This window comes from Malaclemys terrapin, chromosome 3 (assembly GCF_027887155.1).
Source record: "Malaclemys terrapin pileata isolate rMalTer1 chromosome 3, rMalTer1.hap1, whole genome shotgun sequence".
NCBI lineage: Eukaryota > Metazoa > Chordata > Testudines > Emydidae > Malaclemys > Malaclemys terrapin.
The window spans coordinates 120,180,180-120,196,117 of record NC_071507.1 but is presented as its reverse complement, the minus strand read 5'-3'; the positions used below and the strand labels follow the sequence as shown (position 1 = coordinate 120,196,117).

Genomic DNA, 15,938 nt, shown 5'->3' with positions numbered 1-15,938 from the left:
GAATTCTTACCACATTGTGATGTATGAGCAGCAATCATATATACAATTATATATACATATATACTTTTAATCAGGCTCAGAAATTATACGCACAACTGCTCATTCCTGTACATAAGTTGCACCTGTATAATTCACACTCATTATAAATGAGTGCACATTTTTGTATCAAAATCACTGTGTTGTATAGGCTTATAGTTGAAAGTGATCTATAATAAGAAAAATAACATACTGCATTGCCTATTTTAGCACAAAAATCAAAGGTTTGTTTTAATAGACACTGTTAAAACACTACAAAAGTATAATATAAAAGTATTTATTATCATGTTTAGTAGATTGCTAATAGAGATGTAAGTAAAATGACACTGGAATCAATGGGCCTGATTTTGATCTTCCTTGTCTTCAAGTTACTTATGATTTATGCTGGTATAAGTGAGAGTGAGGCCCACTATCCAAAAGTTATATTTAAATCTGTCAAGTATCAGAGGGGTAGCCGTGTTAGTCTGAATCTGTAAAAAGCAACAGAGGGTCCTGTGGCACCTTTGAGACTAACAGAAGTATTGGGAGCATAAGCTTTCGTGGGTAAGAACCTCACTTCTTGCATCTGAAGAAGTGAGGTTCTTACCCACGAAAGCTTATGCTCCCAATACTTCTGTTAGTCTCAAAGGTGCCACAGGACCCTCTATTTAAATCTGTGAAATTCTGGACTACCATTGCATAGAAGTAAAAATATAAAGTGATATTTTCCAATTTTGCAGGTTAATGGCATAACTAACCAACTATTCTTTACAATCTTATTTAATATCAGTCAAACGTTGTGCTGTTGCTTGGTGTCAGAAAGAGTTCATTGTCATTTTTCTTTCAAGACTTCTTTACTAGTATTATAAAAGCTAAAATTTTCATGACATTTTTCATTGATCCCAGCCATTGAATGATTTATCCAAATGAGATGGGGGAATTCTTTAGTGTTGAAGTAAGTAAAACTCATGTTTTAACACAGAGTTTCCTTATTTGGAGAAAGATGACACCTCTGGACAAGCAATCTGGGACAGGTTCTCTTGACATATTCTTCCCTCCTCATGCATGGGAGCTACAGTCTGTGTGGGAGGATTTGGGGGAGAGAAAGGGACTGACAATAAATGCAGACACAGAACTGTGGGGAAGGCTTTCTTTTTGATACAAGTCTGTCTTTTTAGTTACTTATCACCCTGGCGTCTGAGCACTTTCACTCTCCTCTTTCTGCCTGAGGATAGGATGTGATGGTTGCTGGTGATTAGTTTTTGTGTTGGTTTTTTTTATTTATTTTTTTGGCCTTCTCCTGAATTGTCATGCCAATGTGCAGCTGTTAATGCATCCTAGAAGACCACATCCCTTGTGGGCTGGACAGGGCCTTGGGGAGAGCCAAGGGACAGGAGACCTGGAGAAGAGCTGGCTTACTGAAATTACTCTTTCCCTATCTAGCTGCTCCAATGCCACACAGTCATATGCTAGACAATCTCTTCCTTGATATTGTCCCAGTGGTATTTTTCGGAGGAACGTTCTCTCTTATCAGACTATGTTTGGAGACTTCAAAGTGGCAGGTGCCATTCACAGAGGTTTTTTCAGATTTACAGCAAGAGTTTGTGATGGGATACTGGGGGGCTGTACAGTTAGACGCCAAAGAAATTTGGCTAACCGTAAGGCAGCCTGCACTTTTGGAAGAATAGTTGTAAATTATTTTGAGAAATGCAGATTTTGTGTTTGTTTCTTGCTTATAAAGAATGATGTAGCACTTAGGAAGGAAGGTGCAGCATAGAATTCCATAATTTGATATTAAAATAACAGTGATCTCAACTGCTGGCCGGTATTTACCAAACGTAGTTGTATAGACAGGGATGAATGTAATCCAAGCTATGAAGTAAATGAGCATGCCAAAGGTTATAAATTTAGCTTCATTGTAATTCTCAGGTAATTTCCTGCCTTTAAAGGCAAATATGAAGCAAATAAAGGCCAGAGCAGCTATGTAGCCTAACATGACCCCAAAAGCCACAATAGAACCTTCATTACATTCCAGTATAATAACTCTTCGAATAAAGAAATTTTGCTCAACAAAAGGGCTTCTAAATATTACCCAAAAAGTGCAAATGACAACTTGAATTCCGGTGCAGGTGACCACAATAGGAACAGGTTTGTAGAGACACTTCAGAAAATTCTGTAATTTTGGATCAAAGCTGAAGGCAAGTAAAATTTTCAGTGACTTCATTAAAATACACGAGATGCAGAGTGCAAAGCTGATGCCAAAGAAAGCTTGCCGGGTTTTGCATTTGAATTCCCTCGGCTCACCAATGAAAAAAACAGTGCTAGCAAAAATGAAGAAGTGGCAGAGGAGAATAACATAACAAACAGTTAAACCACCTGATGCCTTTACGACAGGGGTATCCAGGTTTCTAGTAAATATTGTGCTAATTGCAAAAATCAACACAACTCCAAGGCCAGAGAGGATTATTAGCAAAATAGCAAACCAGTCATTCCAGCTGAGGTATTCAACTGTCTTTTTGTAGCATGTAGTACTGTTCACAGGCGACCAGTGAGTTTTGTTGTTGCACAGAAAGCAGTAATCCATATCTAAAAGGAGAGAAGTGGAGTTTACTGAGCAAGCCCAAAGTAGGCCAATTATCAGAGATAGAGGGTTTGTTCTGAGCTCTAGAACAGGACAAATGTTGTTTTATCTGGGACCCAAAATAATATCCTTTAAATTAAACCTATTACCTCCTGGATACTTGGAACTATAATTCCTTTAGAAATTCTATTTCTACTGTGTGGGAAACTTCTGAATACCCTACAGTAACTTTCATTTTACGGACACCTTTTTAAAATACAATAGTGAGGACAGACACTACTGTAGTTTGCCCTTTAAAAGTCTAACTTTATTGTAACTGGGCTACCTTTTGGCACAGCTCTGTTGAAGATATCTGTAAAATTCTTTGCAGAGAAATTTTGCAAATGCTTTGGTTTCTATGATCAGCATAAAAAGAGGGTGGAATGTAGTTTACTGCTGGTTGCTATCATATGGTATTGAACAATTTCTTAAGACCACGTTTTTCCTTTCCCTCTTCTACTCTTCACTCCCCATTTTTAAAAGCTTTATTAAAACTAGGTATTGGTACTGAAGGCAGTATTGAAGTCCTCATCCTACGTGCATCTAGGAGATATTATTGTATACCCTAACCTGACAGTACTCCCATTATAGACAAAACGTGTTTGGTAACCAAAACTAATACTCACAGTACTTATATTGAAATGGATGTACTGCAGAATGACTAGGAGGACCCAGTTCTAGTTTTAAGGAGAAGTGATCCAGAGATGCAAACTTAGGCCCTAATCCTATCATTGGATCCACGTAATCAATGCCCTGTGCCCAAATAGTGCCTCAGTGAAGTCAATAAACCTCCACTTACATGGATCCAGTTGTAGAATCAGATCCTAAATTTGGGGCTATTTGGATTGGAGGTTTGATTCAGTCCATTAGAGAGGTAAGGTTAGATAAAGGGTCAGTTTGAATCTGGATCTGAATTTTCTTAAAGTTCAAGGGTGTTTGGATCCAGATTTTGGGTTCAAGCCATTTCTACCTTAAACAGAACCATATATGGTAGCAGGACTGTCTCACAATCCCAGAACAAACCCAGTGAATTGGGGCATCTAATCACCTTAGCTTTGGAAGAACTGATTTAAAAGAAAAATGTGAACTGAGTTGTGTGCTGAATACTCCTGCCCTGTGAACTGAGTTGTGTGCTGAATACTCCTGCCCTGTGTATTTAGGGCACTGAATGTAGACAAATATATTTATCTCATTACAAGTTTTTTCCAGATTTCCAAAGCATATACTGTACATGAATAAAACAAATGCTTTATTTGGATCATAATTCATTACCTGTCTGATTAGTATAATGGTCTTCTGGGCAGTTCACACACTCATAGCAGCATGTGTGTGGACTTGCTGAAACCTTCTTCATTTCCCCTGGTCTACAGTTCGTTGAGCATGTTGATTTAATTTTCTGCAATGTTATGGAGAAAACAAACAAAACACAAACTAGGCATAACTAGAACATCTCCCATTTAAAATAAAATCACTCGGGTCATTCTACGGTTTGATCAAACTCTTTGCTATTAAACAGCATTTTAATACAACCTACAAATGACTCTGTGAACATTGCATTGTAGGGCTCCATGTTTATTGTCTCAATACTTTCTATATGTATTCATTTTACAATTAAAATATGGGGGAGTTTCTAACTGATAACTTCGCAAATCCCATAAGTCATTTTTGAAAATGGGACTTGGGCTTCTAAGTCATTTTGATGCTTTTGAAAATTTAACCCTGAATCTGACCTTTGAGTACTTTCTTTTGCATCATCACCAGTAATAAAGGTTTTATATCAGATTAGGTGTTCAATCACAGCTGGGCAATCAAATTTTGCCCTCAGTGTCATCTGTGCAACTCCACTGAAGATAATAATGTTGCCCAGGTGTAACTGATTGGGATTGTTTCCCACACAATCCCCCAAAACAGCAATGGGGTTGGACAACAGTTCTATCGATAAGGCACCAGAAGGAACATAATTTTAGCACACTCTCTTTTAGCTGTGTTGACTCTGCAAGGCTAGTAGAAGCAAAGAGCAACAAAGGTTTATTTTTGTCACTAAAGTGACCATAAATAAAAAGAATAGATGCGTTGCATAGGAAGTTGACCTTTCTACATAATTACTTTTTAAATTAGAACCACACTATCAAGTTATTCAATAGAAGTCTTAGGACAGATGTAATTTGTAAATTGTCCAATAGGAAAGCATCTATAGGAGGCGCTGGATCTCAGCAATGCTTCAATTGAAATAATTGAGACCACTCGCAGATCAAGGTATTAGTCAGAGTAAACCAGAGTGGCAGAATCTGTCTCTAAAGTAATGGAGCATTTGAACCATGACGTCCGGGAGGAGTCTTCACTAATAATACTAAGTACATGTGAGGAGAATAGTAAATACATACCCCAAGTGCTATATTCTGCAGGAGAAGGGCAAGGGCATGGAACAAACTTCCCAAACCATATTTTGTTCACTAACACTTTCACATTTTACAGTACAAACACAGTGTGTCCTCCAGATACCTTTAAATTCAGAAACTCCATTTCTTTCTCCTCATCCTTGAAGATAAAGTCATCTTTCTGCAGGTCATATTCTGCTATCTCAGTGATCACCATGTGGCCACTGATTTCCTTCCAGAGAAGTACATCATATCCCATGTTAAGGTCTCCTTTGGCATCAAAGTGAACTTCTTTTTCATTGTCATTGAATGTTACTTTTTTAAGTTCTTCAAGCAGCTGTAGCAGTAAAAATAAGCAAACACATCAATTTCCTTTCAGTTTGGTAAAATGGATCTAGTTTATCATTTATATGATTGCATAAAGATAAGATATACTGCTTTTAGGAACATAAAAATCTTAAAATCAGAAGGAACCATTATGATCATCTCATATGACCTACATAACACAGGCCATAGAATTACATTAGGCAGGAGGCCAAACAAGACAATCATACAGGTCCCTTTTGGCGTATATACATTAAAAGCAGTTTTCTTATCATTACTTTATATAATCACACAAATGCTCATGTTATTGCCTATCCAGCATGTGACAATTTGGTACAATGAGGAAAGGAGAAGGTCCTGCTGACAAGCAATGGAGAAGGCCTTCAAGAACAATCCTCTTGTACAGACCTTATTCTGGCTGATGCCAGCCATTATTGTTCAGCTGTATCTGAGGTAGATGGACAGAGTTTAGACTCAGATATGGATCCAGATCCAAACTCTCCCAAAGCTCTGGGATTGTTCAGATCCATGTCCAATTCTAACATTTTTCAACTATGACTCTGATTAAAACAAGTCATCTAATGCCATGGTTACAGGATGGGGCTGAGAGGGAATTTTGAAGTTAACAGCCTTTCAAGTCATTACATTTTCTTATACAAAAACCCTCTATCTTGGTTTGACCTGCCCTGCCCTGGGATAACAGGTCACAACAGGTCAGGGTGCTTCAGAGTTTGTTTGCCTTTTAAATGACCTTTGTTTAACTATCTCAGTAAAAGTGTGTAGAAGTGAATAGGCCTGACCAGGTACTTCGGTAAAAGGTCACATCAGGTTTATTTGTCTGATTTCTCCTGCTCTTTCCCCACTCCACCCACCCCCCAAAACAGATGGGTATTAGGCAGAATACTTCACCCATCCCAAAGATACCAGGGCCTGCTTTTCCTGTCATTCACTCCAATGTAAAATCAAGATTAACACATACACATTCAAAAGAATGGTTTGCTTCAGTTTGACTTTCAGGTGAAGGTTCATGTCAGATGAAAGACAACTGAACCCAGGCAAGATGGAGGTAATGTTGGGAGGAAGTGGGAAATGCTTTGAAGAACTTCTTTCTTCTCTAATAATCCTGTCTATCAAGAGCATCCACTGCATATTGTTAAATTGGTATGCAGCCTCTGGGTCTTTAGTACCTCGGAGATGTTCAGATACTAAAGTAGTGGCTGTTTAACGTCTTAAAAATAGATTGATTAGATTGTTCTGATTGTATCTAAGATGTCTGACCAATCTCTAGTATACAAACTTTGGTTTAAATTGGCATAGCAGTGGTGAAGGAAGGACTAAACATGTACCCATGTGCCTCAATTCAGGGAACAGGTTTCTGGTGGGAAAGAGTAGGTTACACAGTAACAAGAGGACAGAAGTGCACAGCTAGTGAATATCGGTAACAAAGAAGAACTAGGGAATGAATGCTGTTCATAGAGGAGGAAATGCAGAAGTATCATAAACGTACTTCCCAGGGGGCAAAAGCAACAGGATTCTTGCAGTCTCTGTCTTTGCACTGCTCCCGTACAGCATATGCAATAGCGTGGACTGCGAGCATAGTACTCTGGATAAATCCTGGTTCAATGTTGGCCCTCAGAAAATCATCTCTCCAGATCTGACTGCGTATCCCAGCCTGGTAGATCAAATTCTCCTGAGAATAATTTGAAATGCACTTGTTCAAATCCTGGTCCTCCACATGTGCACAGGTTAACAAAAGCACACTATATTCTTTTAAGAACATGTTGTTTTCAGTGGGTTGCAAATGCAGGGTTTTCAAGAAGTCATGAAATGTAGAAAGGTTTTCACTTTTGTATGCAAATCCCACGACTGTTCCAAGGTGCTTGATATTGGGAATGGTAGTAATCTTGACGGCAGCTGACCAGTTATCACTTGCAATCCAGATTTTATGTATGTTCCTCTCAATTGCTTTTCGAAATAGTTTCGTCACGTGGAATTGTCTGAGAAAGACAACGATTACATTTACCCTGGTTTCCTGGACAATCTTCTCAAGTGCTTGATTAACTTTGGCATTAATGGTGCCATCAGAGAGATAGGCTGGCAACATTTCTTTAAAAGCGATACAAACATTGTTCGCCATGGCCTGTATCCCAAAGCTTTCCAAAGCAGATCGCCCATAGTCATCATCGGTGGCTATTAATCCAATCCAGTTCCATCCAGACCTGTGGATCAAGCGGGCCATTGCTCGTGTCTGATAAATATCACTAGGCACAGTGCGTAAGAAGGAAGGAAAGCGGATTTTGTCACTGAGGATTTCAGCACTTGATGCGTGACTAACCTAGGAAGGGACAGAATATTTCAGTTACAGAAACTGTGAATTCTGAGTAGATGCCAAGAGATCCAAAGCTGTGCTTTGTACTAAAGGTTTAATCCTCAGGTGTGCCAAGTTTGAGCCTGATGCAGCTGTGCGTGGGAGAGGCAAAGGTGGCTTTAAGCCATCTTTCTGCCTCCCCCAATCCTGGGGCTGGCTGGGGGCTTCAGAGACATTCCCAGCAGCCCGGGATCACCCAGTTCATCACACTCCACATCCACCCTGTCATGACCTGAACCTCCCTCCTCCCTATCTCTTTGCTGTCCCCAACATTCCCCAGTATGCTAGACAATTGGCTTGGGTGATACAAAGCCAGCTGAGGATTCCTCTATGTCAGGGGAAAGATCAGCTGACTATTTAGGGCTGGTGTGAGGACTCTGGGCCAGATTCATAAAGGTATTTAGGGAACTAAAGATGCAGACAGGTGCCTAGTGGGATTTTCAACAGTGCCTAGTCACCTATCTGCATCTTTAGGCATCTTAATACCTTTACGGTTCTGGTCCTTTGTCCTACTCTGGTGGCACAGAGCGATCTTAATGATAGCTGAGGATCTGGTTTTAAAAGAAGAAATGACAACTATGCCAGTACTGTCATTTTATTTTACAGATAAACTTTGTTCAGATGACATCAACCTGCTATTAAAAAAACATTAATCAAAATTTTTTGAAGTATTCAAATAGTTACTGTTCAAACTGTTGATATCCTTAGTCTTTGTAGGGCAACACTATCACCAAGCCTGGCACAACTGTTTGCACAGATACAGATTCATTTATCAGAACTTCAATTAATTAAAAAAAAATACAATCTTAATATCTACTGGAGGAACGTCCCTGGGAAAATAGTAGCAAATAGTTGGAAAGTGTAGTTCCAGAAAGAGTGAGACAAACTCTTTTATAAAACTAGTTATAATAAATAATAAATTTATTATTATTATTATTATTATTATTATTTTATTATTTTATTATTTTATTATAACTAGTTGATGCACTGATTCCATGGAATATAACTCAGATATCTATGAGTGGAAAAGTTTAACTTAAACCAAAGTAACTTTTAATCTCTGTTTGTCTTTGTGGATTTTCCTTTGCACATATTCCCTGTACTCCTTGGCATCTTAACTGTCAAAAATAAATACAAACTTGCCAACAAGGGAAGGATGACCAGGCTGGTTGATACCAACTATTATTGTTGTTAGCTGATTATAGAAATTAGTGATGGGAAAAGCTTCTATTAGGTCATCTTTCCCATCTCCCTGTGCCAATGTATGACTTGTTCCTATAACCTGCCTTTTGATTAAGATCAAGTTTAGGATCAGTTTAATATCTGTTACATGCCTAATAAGGGAGTTGGAGAGCATGCTCCCTTCCTATCATTGCAGAAGGAGAGATTTAGTGATCTTATATGTCTTTTTCCCATCTCTCTAATTACTATGTCCTACCATATAGTCAAAGTGATGTGTTCCGTACTGTTAGCAGTATATTCAGGACTAGATCTTGGCCCTCAACTCCACCCCTTTTGCAACACTGGAGCATTCCAAAGGCAGGTACTGAAGCATGTGCCTAAATTTAAACATTCCAGTTTCACGGCTTCCATGTCAGGGATGGAGAAGGATATTTGGCTGCAGTGAGGATGTGGCTTGGGCACCATGTGCTCCACCAATCCTTGGATGCTCTACGGAGTGGGAGAGGAGAATTTCCAGATTTATCCCCAAACTAGATCTTCGTCTTTTTTCAGCACAGGACAAGACGCTAACACAGTCACCCCAGACCAAGTAAGACACCCACTGACTTCAGTGGGCTTTGGATCAGGCCCTCAGTTTCCCCAGCCCTTCTAGTTAGACAGATGGGGCCAAATCATCATGTACCACTGCTCTGTGGTTTAGAGGGCAAATAAACAACTCCCTTCAGAGCTCTTGCTTTATGTCCTTCCATTGAATAACTGAAAGAGAGTGACTGCAGTGTCAGCACTGGAAGCACTTTCCCTCTTTGATTCCTGACGACAACAGACAAATCTTTGGGCCAAATCCAACTGTGGCATAGGCATGTGCAACTATCATTCATTTCAACTGGGGCAGTGCCTGCTTATACCATTGCTAAATTTGGTCCTCTATTCAAAATGAAAATATTGCCCCAAACTTACCAGTGGGATTAGTTGCAAATTCAATAGCCTTGAAACTGCCATTGCTATTTCAGAGTAGCTGGAACCTATGACAGCCTTAATTCTTGGTATGTAGTCTGAATAGTTACACTTGTATTCTACTGTGTCCTTGGAAGCATTGAATTTAGCCAGGAACCTCAAAGCTGCTCCCATGGCTTTTGTAACTTCTGCACAAGTGTCGTAGATTTCATAGCCCAGTATAATTCCAGATAACAGCGTTGAATTGTTGATCATTTCAATGGCATGTATCATCGCAAGAGTCTGAAGAAACACTTGAATTTCGAAACTGTCATGAAACAGAATTGTTACTTTAAGTAAAGATTTGCAGAATCAAGGCTGGAACAAAATCAGTTCTTTAGCCCCTGACATTTACTAAAATGAAATGTCAAAATTGTTATTACGTGTGATTTGTTTGGTTTTGGGGGAAAATATTAAATTTAGATTATTTTGTGTCACATTCAAATGTGAGATTTAGGAAGCCAACACAAAACCATTAATACAATGTAAATAAGAATTTGCATGTCATGGAGAAGCAGAATACACCTTGCTATTCAATTGTCAAACTATATACATTAATGGGCCAGATCCTCAGCTGGTATAAATCAGCAAAGCTCTGTCGAATTCAGAGCTCTCTGCTAATGTACATCACCTGAGAATTTGGCCATAATTTTCCATTTGAAGCATTTTCCTTTAACATACACCTGAAGAGGAAGTACTTTTTCATACAATGCACAATTAACCTGTGGGACTTATTGCTGTGGGATGTTGTAATGGCCAAAAATATAACTGTTCAAAAAAGAGCTAGATAAGTTCATGGAGAATAGGTCCATCAATGGCTATTAGCCAGATGGTCAGGGATGTAACCCCATGCTTTGGGCAACCCTAAATCTCTGACAGCTAGAAGCCAGGAGGGGAAGACAGGGATGAATCTCTCCAAAATTACCCTGATCTTTGAGTGCCCCAGAACCTCTGGTACTGGCCACTGTCCGAGACAGGATACTGGGCTAGGTGGACCATCGGTTTAACCTAGTGTGGCAGCAGTAATGTTCTTATGGTCTTAAACAGAAAGAGAAAAGACTCTAGGGAAATAAACATTTCTGAGACTATAATCTGAAACCCATATAGCATTTGGGTGGATGCTCTTAGGGCCTGATCCAAAGCCCATTGAAGTCAGTGGAAAGATTCTCATTGGATCAGACCCTTAATCATAAGTAGAGATGTACAAAATATTCACAATAAGACTACTTCATCTCCACACTTGGCCAAGGTTCTGTAAGGTTCACAAGGCTTTAAGTGAAGCTGGAATCAATTTCAAGTGGAGCAATTTATGAAAGATGTGGAGAAATTGGAGAGGGTCCAGAGAAGAACAAAAAGAATGATTAAAGGTCTAGAGAACATGACCTATGAAGGAAGGCTGAAATAATTGGGTTTGTTCAGTTTGAAAAAGAGAAGACTGAGAGGGTACATGCTAGCAGTTTTCAGGTATCTAAAAGGTGTCATAAGGAAGAGGGAGAAAACTTGTTCATTTTAGCCTCTAAGGATAGAACAAGAAGCAGTGGGCTTAAACTGCAGCAAGGGAGGTTTAGGTTGGACATTAGGAAAAAGTTCCTAACTGTCAGGGTGGTTAAACACTGGAATAAACTGCCTAGGGAGGTTGTGAAATCTTCTCTGGAGATATTTAAGAGTAAATGTATATCAGGGATGGTCTAGACAGTATTTGGTCCTGCCATGAGGGCAGGGGACTGGACTTGATGTCCTCTCGAGGTCCCTTCCAGCCCTAGAATCTATGAATCTATGAATTTATGATTTTGCATCAAAATTGCTCAAAATTTGCAATTTTGTCTAATTGTGATGCAAAACCAGGTGACACCTGAATATTTCAACTGATTTGCACTTTCAGATTTTGTGTTCCTTTGAACCCAAAACTCAAAGTGAGAACTGAGGGTTTGTACTAGGATTTTAAAAAAAAGCATGCAGGAAAACCACTGTGTCTGACAAAGTTGTAGTCATAAACAGCTACTAGGACAGGGGTGGGCAAACTTTTTGGCCCGAGGGCCACATCTGGGAATAGAAATTGTATGGCGGGCCATTAATGCTCACAAAATTGGGGTTGGGGTGCAGGAGGGGGTGAGGGCTCTGGTTGAGGGTGTGGGCTCTGGGGTGGGGCTGGGGATGAGAGGTTTTGGGTGTCGGATGGTGCTCTGGGCTGGGATTGAGGGGTTTGGAGGGCGGGAGGGAGATCAGGGCTGGGGCATGCGGAGAGGCGCAGGGATGCAGGTTCTGAGCAGCGCTTACCTCAAGTGGCTCCCGGAAGTAGCAGCATGTTCCTTCTCCAGCACCTACACAGAGGTGCGGCCAGGCGACTCTGCATGCTGCCCCGTCTGCAGGCACCGCCCCTACATTTCCCATTGTAGCGGGGCCATTGGAGCGCATAGGAGATGGAGCAGGGCCATGCCACAGCTTCTGGGAGCCCCGTGGTGCGTCCCCCAATCCTGCACCCCAGGCCAGTTTAAAATGGCTCACGGGCTGGATCCGGCCCGCGGGCCGTAGTTTGCCCACCTCTGGTTTAGGTAATACTTAGTTCTGCCTCAGTGCAGGGGACTGGAGTAGATGACCTATTGAGGTCCCTTGCAGTTCTATGATTCTATGATTTTCACTTTTGCAGTCCAAATCTTAATATCCTTGCTCAGTCCTTATTCAGCAAAAGTACCCACTGAGAACTTTGATTAATGAAGAGCTTCAGTATCTGGCTATAGATTTGGGGCAGAATTTTGAAAAATACCTAAGTGAGTTAGGATCACTTGTCCCATTAAAAGCCATTGCTCCTAATTCATTAGGTACTCTTCAAAATCCCACCCTGGGTCTTTTATGAAATTCAACAAAATACTATTTCAAGGATCTCATTTTGAATGTATAAATGATAAAGAAAAAAACTAATACTTTATGTTTCAAACACACATTATTTGTATTTCAAATACATATTTTTTCACGTGAAAATGGATTATAATTTTACACACTTCAAACAGCTACCTAATTTATGCATTTATTTTGCTGTTTGTTAATGTCCTATTCATAATACTCCTAGTAGACCGTTCCTGACATGTATTGTTAAAATACATACTTAAGACTGTATTCTTAAAAACCTCCAATGGTGATTCCACAACCTCCCAAGGTAATTTGTTCCAGTGCTTAATTACCCTAATGTCTAACCCAAATCTCCCTGGCTACAATTTAAGCCCATTACTTCTTGTCCTGTCCTCAGTAGATAAGAAGAACAATTTATCACCCTCCGCTTTATAACAAACTGTTATGTACTTTCATGTCTTCTCTTCTCCAGCCTAAAAATACCTCCCCCTCCCCAATCTTTCCTCATAAGTAATGTTTTCTAACCCTTTAATAATTTTTGTTGCTCTTCTCTGGACTCTTCTCTAACTTGTACATATCTTTCCCAAAGTGTGGTACCCAGAAATGGACACAGTATACCAGCTGAGGTCTTATCAGTCCTGAATAGAGTGGAAGAATTACTTCTTGTGTCTTACTTACAACTCTCCTGATAATACATCCCAGAATGATGTTTGCTTTTATTGCAACACTATTACATTGTGGCAACATATTCAGTTTGTGACCCACAATAACCCCAGATCCTTTTCTGCAGTACTACTTCCTAGGCAATCATTTCCCATTTTGTATTTGTGTAATTGATTATTCTTTCCTATGTGTAGTACTTTGCATTTGTCTTTATTGAATTTCATCCTATTTATTTCAGACCATTTCTCTAGTTTGTCAGGATCATTTTGAATTCTAATCCTGTGCTCCAAAGCACTTGCAACTCCTCCCAGCTTGGTATCATCTGCAAACTTTATATGTATACTCTCTGTGCCATTATCCAAATTAAGATATTGAATAGAACTGGATACAAGATACTCCCTGCACACACCCCTTGATATGCCCTTCCAGCTTGACTGTGAACTGTTGATAACTACTCTCTGAGTACGGTTTTCCAACCAGTTGTGCACCCACCTTATAGTAGGTTTGTCTAGGCTGTATTTCTCTTGTTTGCTTATGAACAGGCAGGGCCGGCTCCAGGCACCAGCCGAGCAAGCTCGTGCTTGGGGTGGCAGATTCTACGGGGCGGCATTCCGCCCAATCCTAGGGCAGCACAGCCGCTTTTTTTTGTTGTTGTTCGCCGCTCCGGCCGCCCTGTAGGGGGCGGTAGCGCGGAGGAGGGGAGCACCCTGCTAGGAGTGGGCTGCGCACTCTGTCTGCCCCAGCTGGTGCCAGGTCTGTAGCAAGCCCGGCAGGGCAGCCCAGGTCCTTCCCTCCCCGTCGACCGGAGCGGCGCGGAGCCCTCTCGGCAGGCGGCGCAGCGGTCAGGGCCACATGGCGAGTGCCCCACTGAAGCCCTGGCCGCCCCCCTTCTCTCTCTCCTCCTGCTCCCTCTCCCTCCCCCCCCGCTAGCCAGGGCACGTCTGCAGTGCAGGGAATCCCCCTGCACCCTGGCTCCGGCCGCGCTGCGTTTTTTTTTTTTTTCTTTTTCCTGCTTTGCCACTCCAGCCGCGCCGCAGATTTTTTTTTTTCTTTTTGTTTGGGGCAGCAAAAAAGCCAGAGCCGGCCCTGTGAACAGGTTAGGTGAGACAGTATCAAAAACCTTACCACAGTTGAGAAATATCATATTATCTACTGCTTTCCCCCACTCCCATCCACAAGATTTGTTACCCTGTCAAAGAAGATTATTAGGTTGGTTTAACATGATTTATTCTTGATCAATTCATGTTCACTGTTACTTATTACCTTATTATCTTCTAGATGCTTACAAATAGATTGTTTGACTATTGATTATTTGTTCCATTATCTTTCTAGATACCAAAGTTAAGATGACTGGTCTATAATTCCCTGTGTCCTTATTTCCCTTTTTATAGATAGATAATTTTCCAGTCCTTTGGGATCTCTCCCATCCTCTGTGAGCTCTCAAAGATAATTGCTAATGGCTCAGAGATCTCTTCGGCCAGTTCCTTAAGCAGTCTAGGATGTATTTTGTCAGGCTCTGCCAAGTTGAAGACATCTAACTTGACTACTTGTTCTTTCCCTATTTTAGCCTCAGATCCTATCCTATTTACACTGATAGCCTTTTTAAAAGAATATTTAATCAAAAATGATTTTCTAAATTTTATGAGGTCTATTTGTTCTGTGTTTGTACAGGGCCCCAACACAGTGCGGCACTGGTCCAGGACTAGGGTTCTTAGGCACTACTGATAATAAATAATAATACAGTAGGGTACTGTTTAGGCAAATAAAAACAAATCAGAGCTAAAATGATAATTGAAATGAAAAAGATTACTCATCCCCAACCTCCAATGCCATTTGCTTCTAGGGGTAAATAGATCCAGGTGATCAGAGGAAGAGTCACCCCCAAGTTCAGCTGGTCACAGTATCTTCTGGGGAGCATATTATTACACTACTCTGTGCTCTGCACACCCCTCCCCCCCTTACTGGGAGGGTTCACAAGACTAACCTGTTTTTAATAAATAATTATTCAGAAATGCAATTTATCAAGCATTTTTTATGTCTGCTCATGAGTGGTTCCAGTGATATCATCTTGTATTTCATTTGTATTATTTGCAATGTTACTCACCCAGCACAATTCTGAATCACTGGTCTCATGGGGTGTTCTTCTGGATGTAGCATTTTGCCATGAACTGCAAACAGACCTCCAATGACAATGTCCCCGGGAGAACTGGCACCCACAAAATTGTCAGCATTCTGGCAAGAGTGGGTGACATCAAAGCTGATCACAAAGCAGGGGATCAACAAACCAACTAATGCCATGTTTCTGTTTCACTTGCTTACTAGCTGCCTTGAGTCAATTAAGCTAGCTACAGTGCCAACAACACTGTTCCTATTTCACCTGTAAACAGCAGCAAAGGAAAAGGGCTGCACTGAAAGCTAGTCACACCTCACCAGATGCCTGTGTTTAGTTCAAAAGGCTCATGTTATTTCCCTGATGCCACTAATGCAATACTCCTACAAACAGCTGAGTGAGAGCCCTGAAATAGATTTATTAAAATAGATGGGATGT

The 15,938-nt window shown here is 40.6% G+C and overlaps 1 protein-coding gene across 1 annotated transcript; it reads right to left on the bottom strand.

The window, feature by feature from the left end:
• Nucleotides 1-640: 640 nt before the first annotated feature.
• On the bottom strand, nt 641-15,688 carry GPRC6A (G protein-coupled receptor class C group 6 member A). Its single transcript, XM_054023500.1, has 6 exons — nt 15,495-15,688; nt 9,845-10,148; nt 6,845-7,672; nt 5,138-5,350; nt 3,908-4,031; nt 641-2,601 (listed from the first exon to the last, which is right to left on the bottom strand). The coding sequence occupies exons 1-6, from the start codon at nt 15,686-15,688 to the stop codon at nt 1,478-1,480; spliced, it is 2,787 nt and encodes a 928-aa protein (XP_053879475.1). The 3' UTR covers nt 641-1,477.
• Between the last annotated feature and the right edge of the window lie 250 nt (nt 15,689-15,938).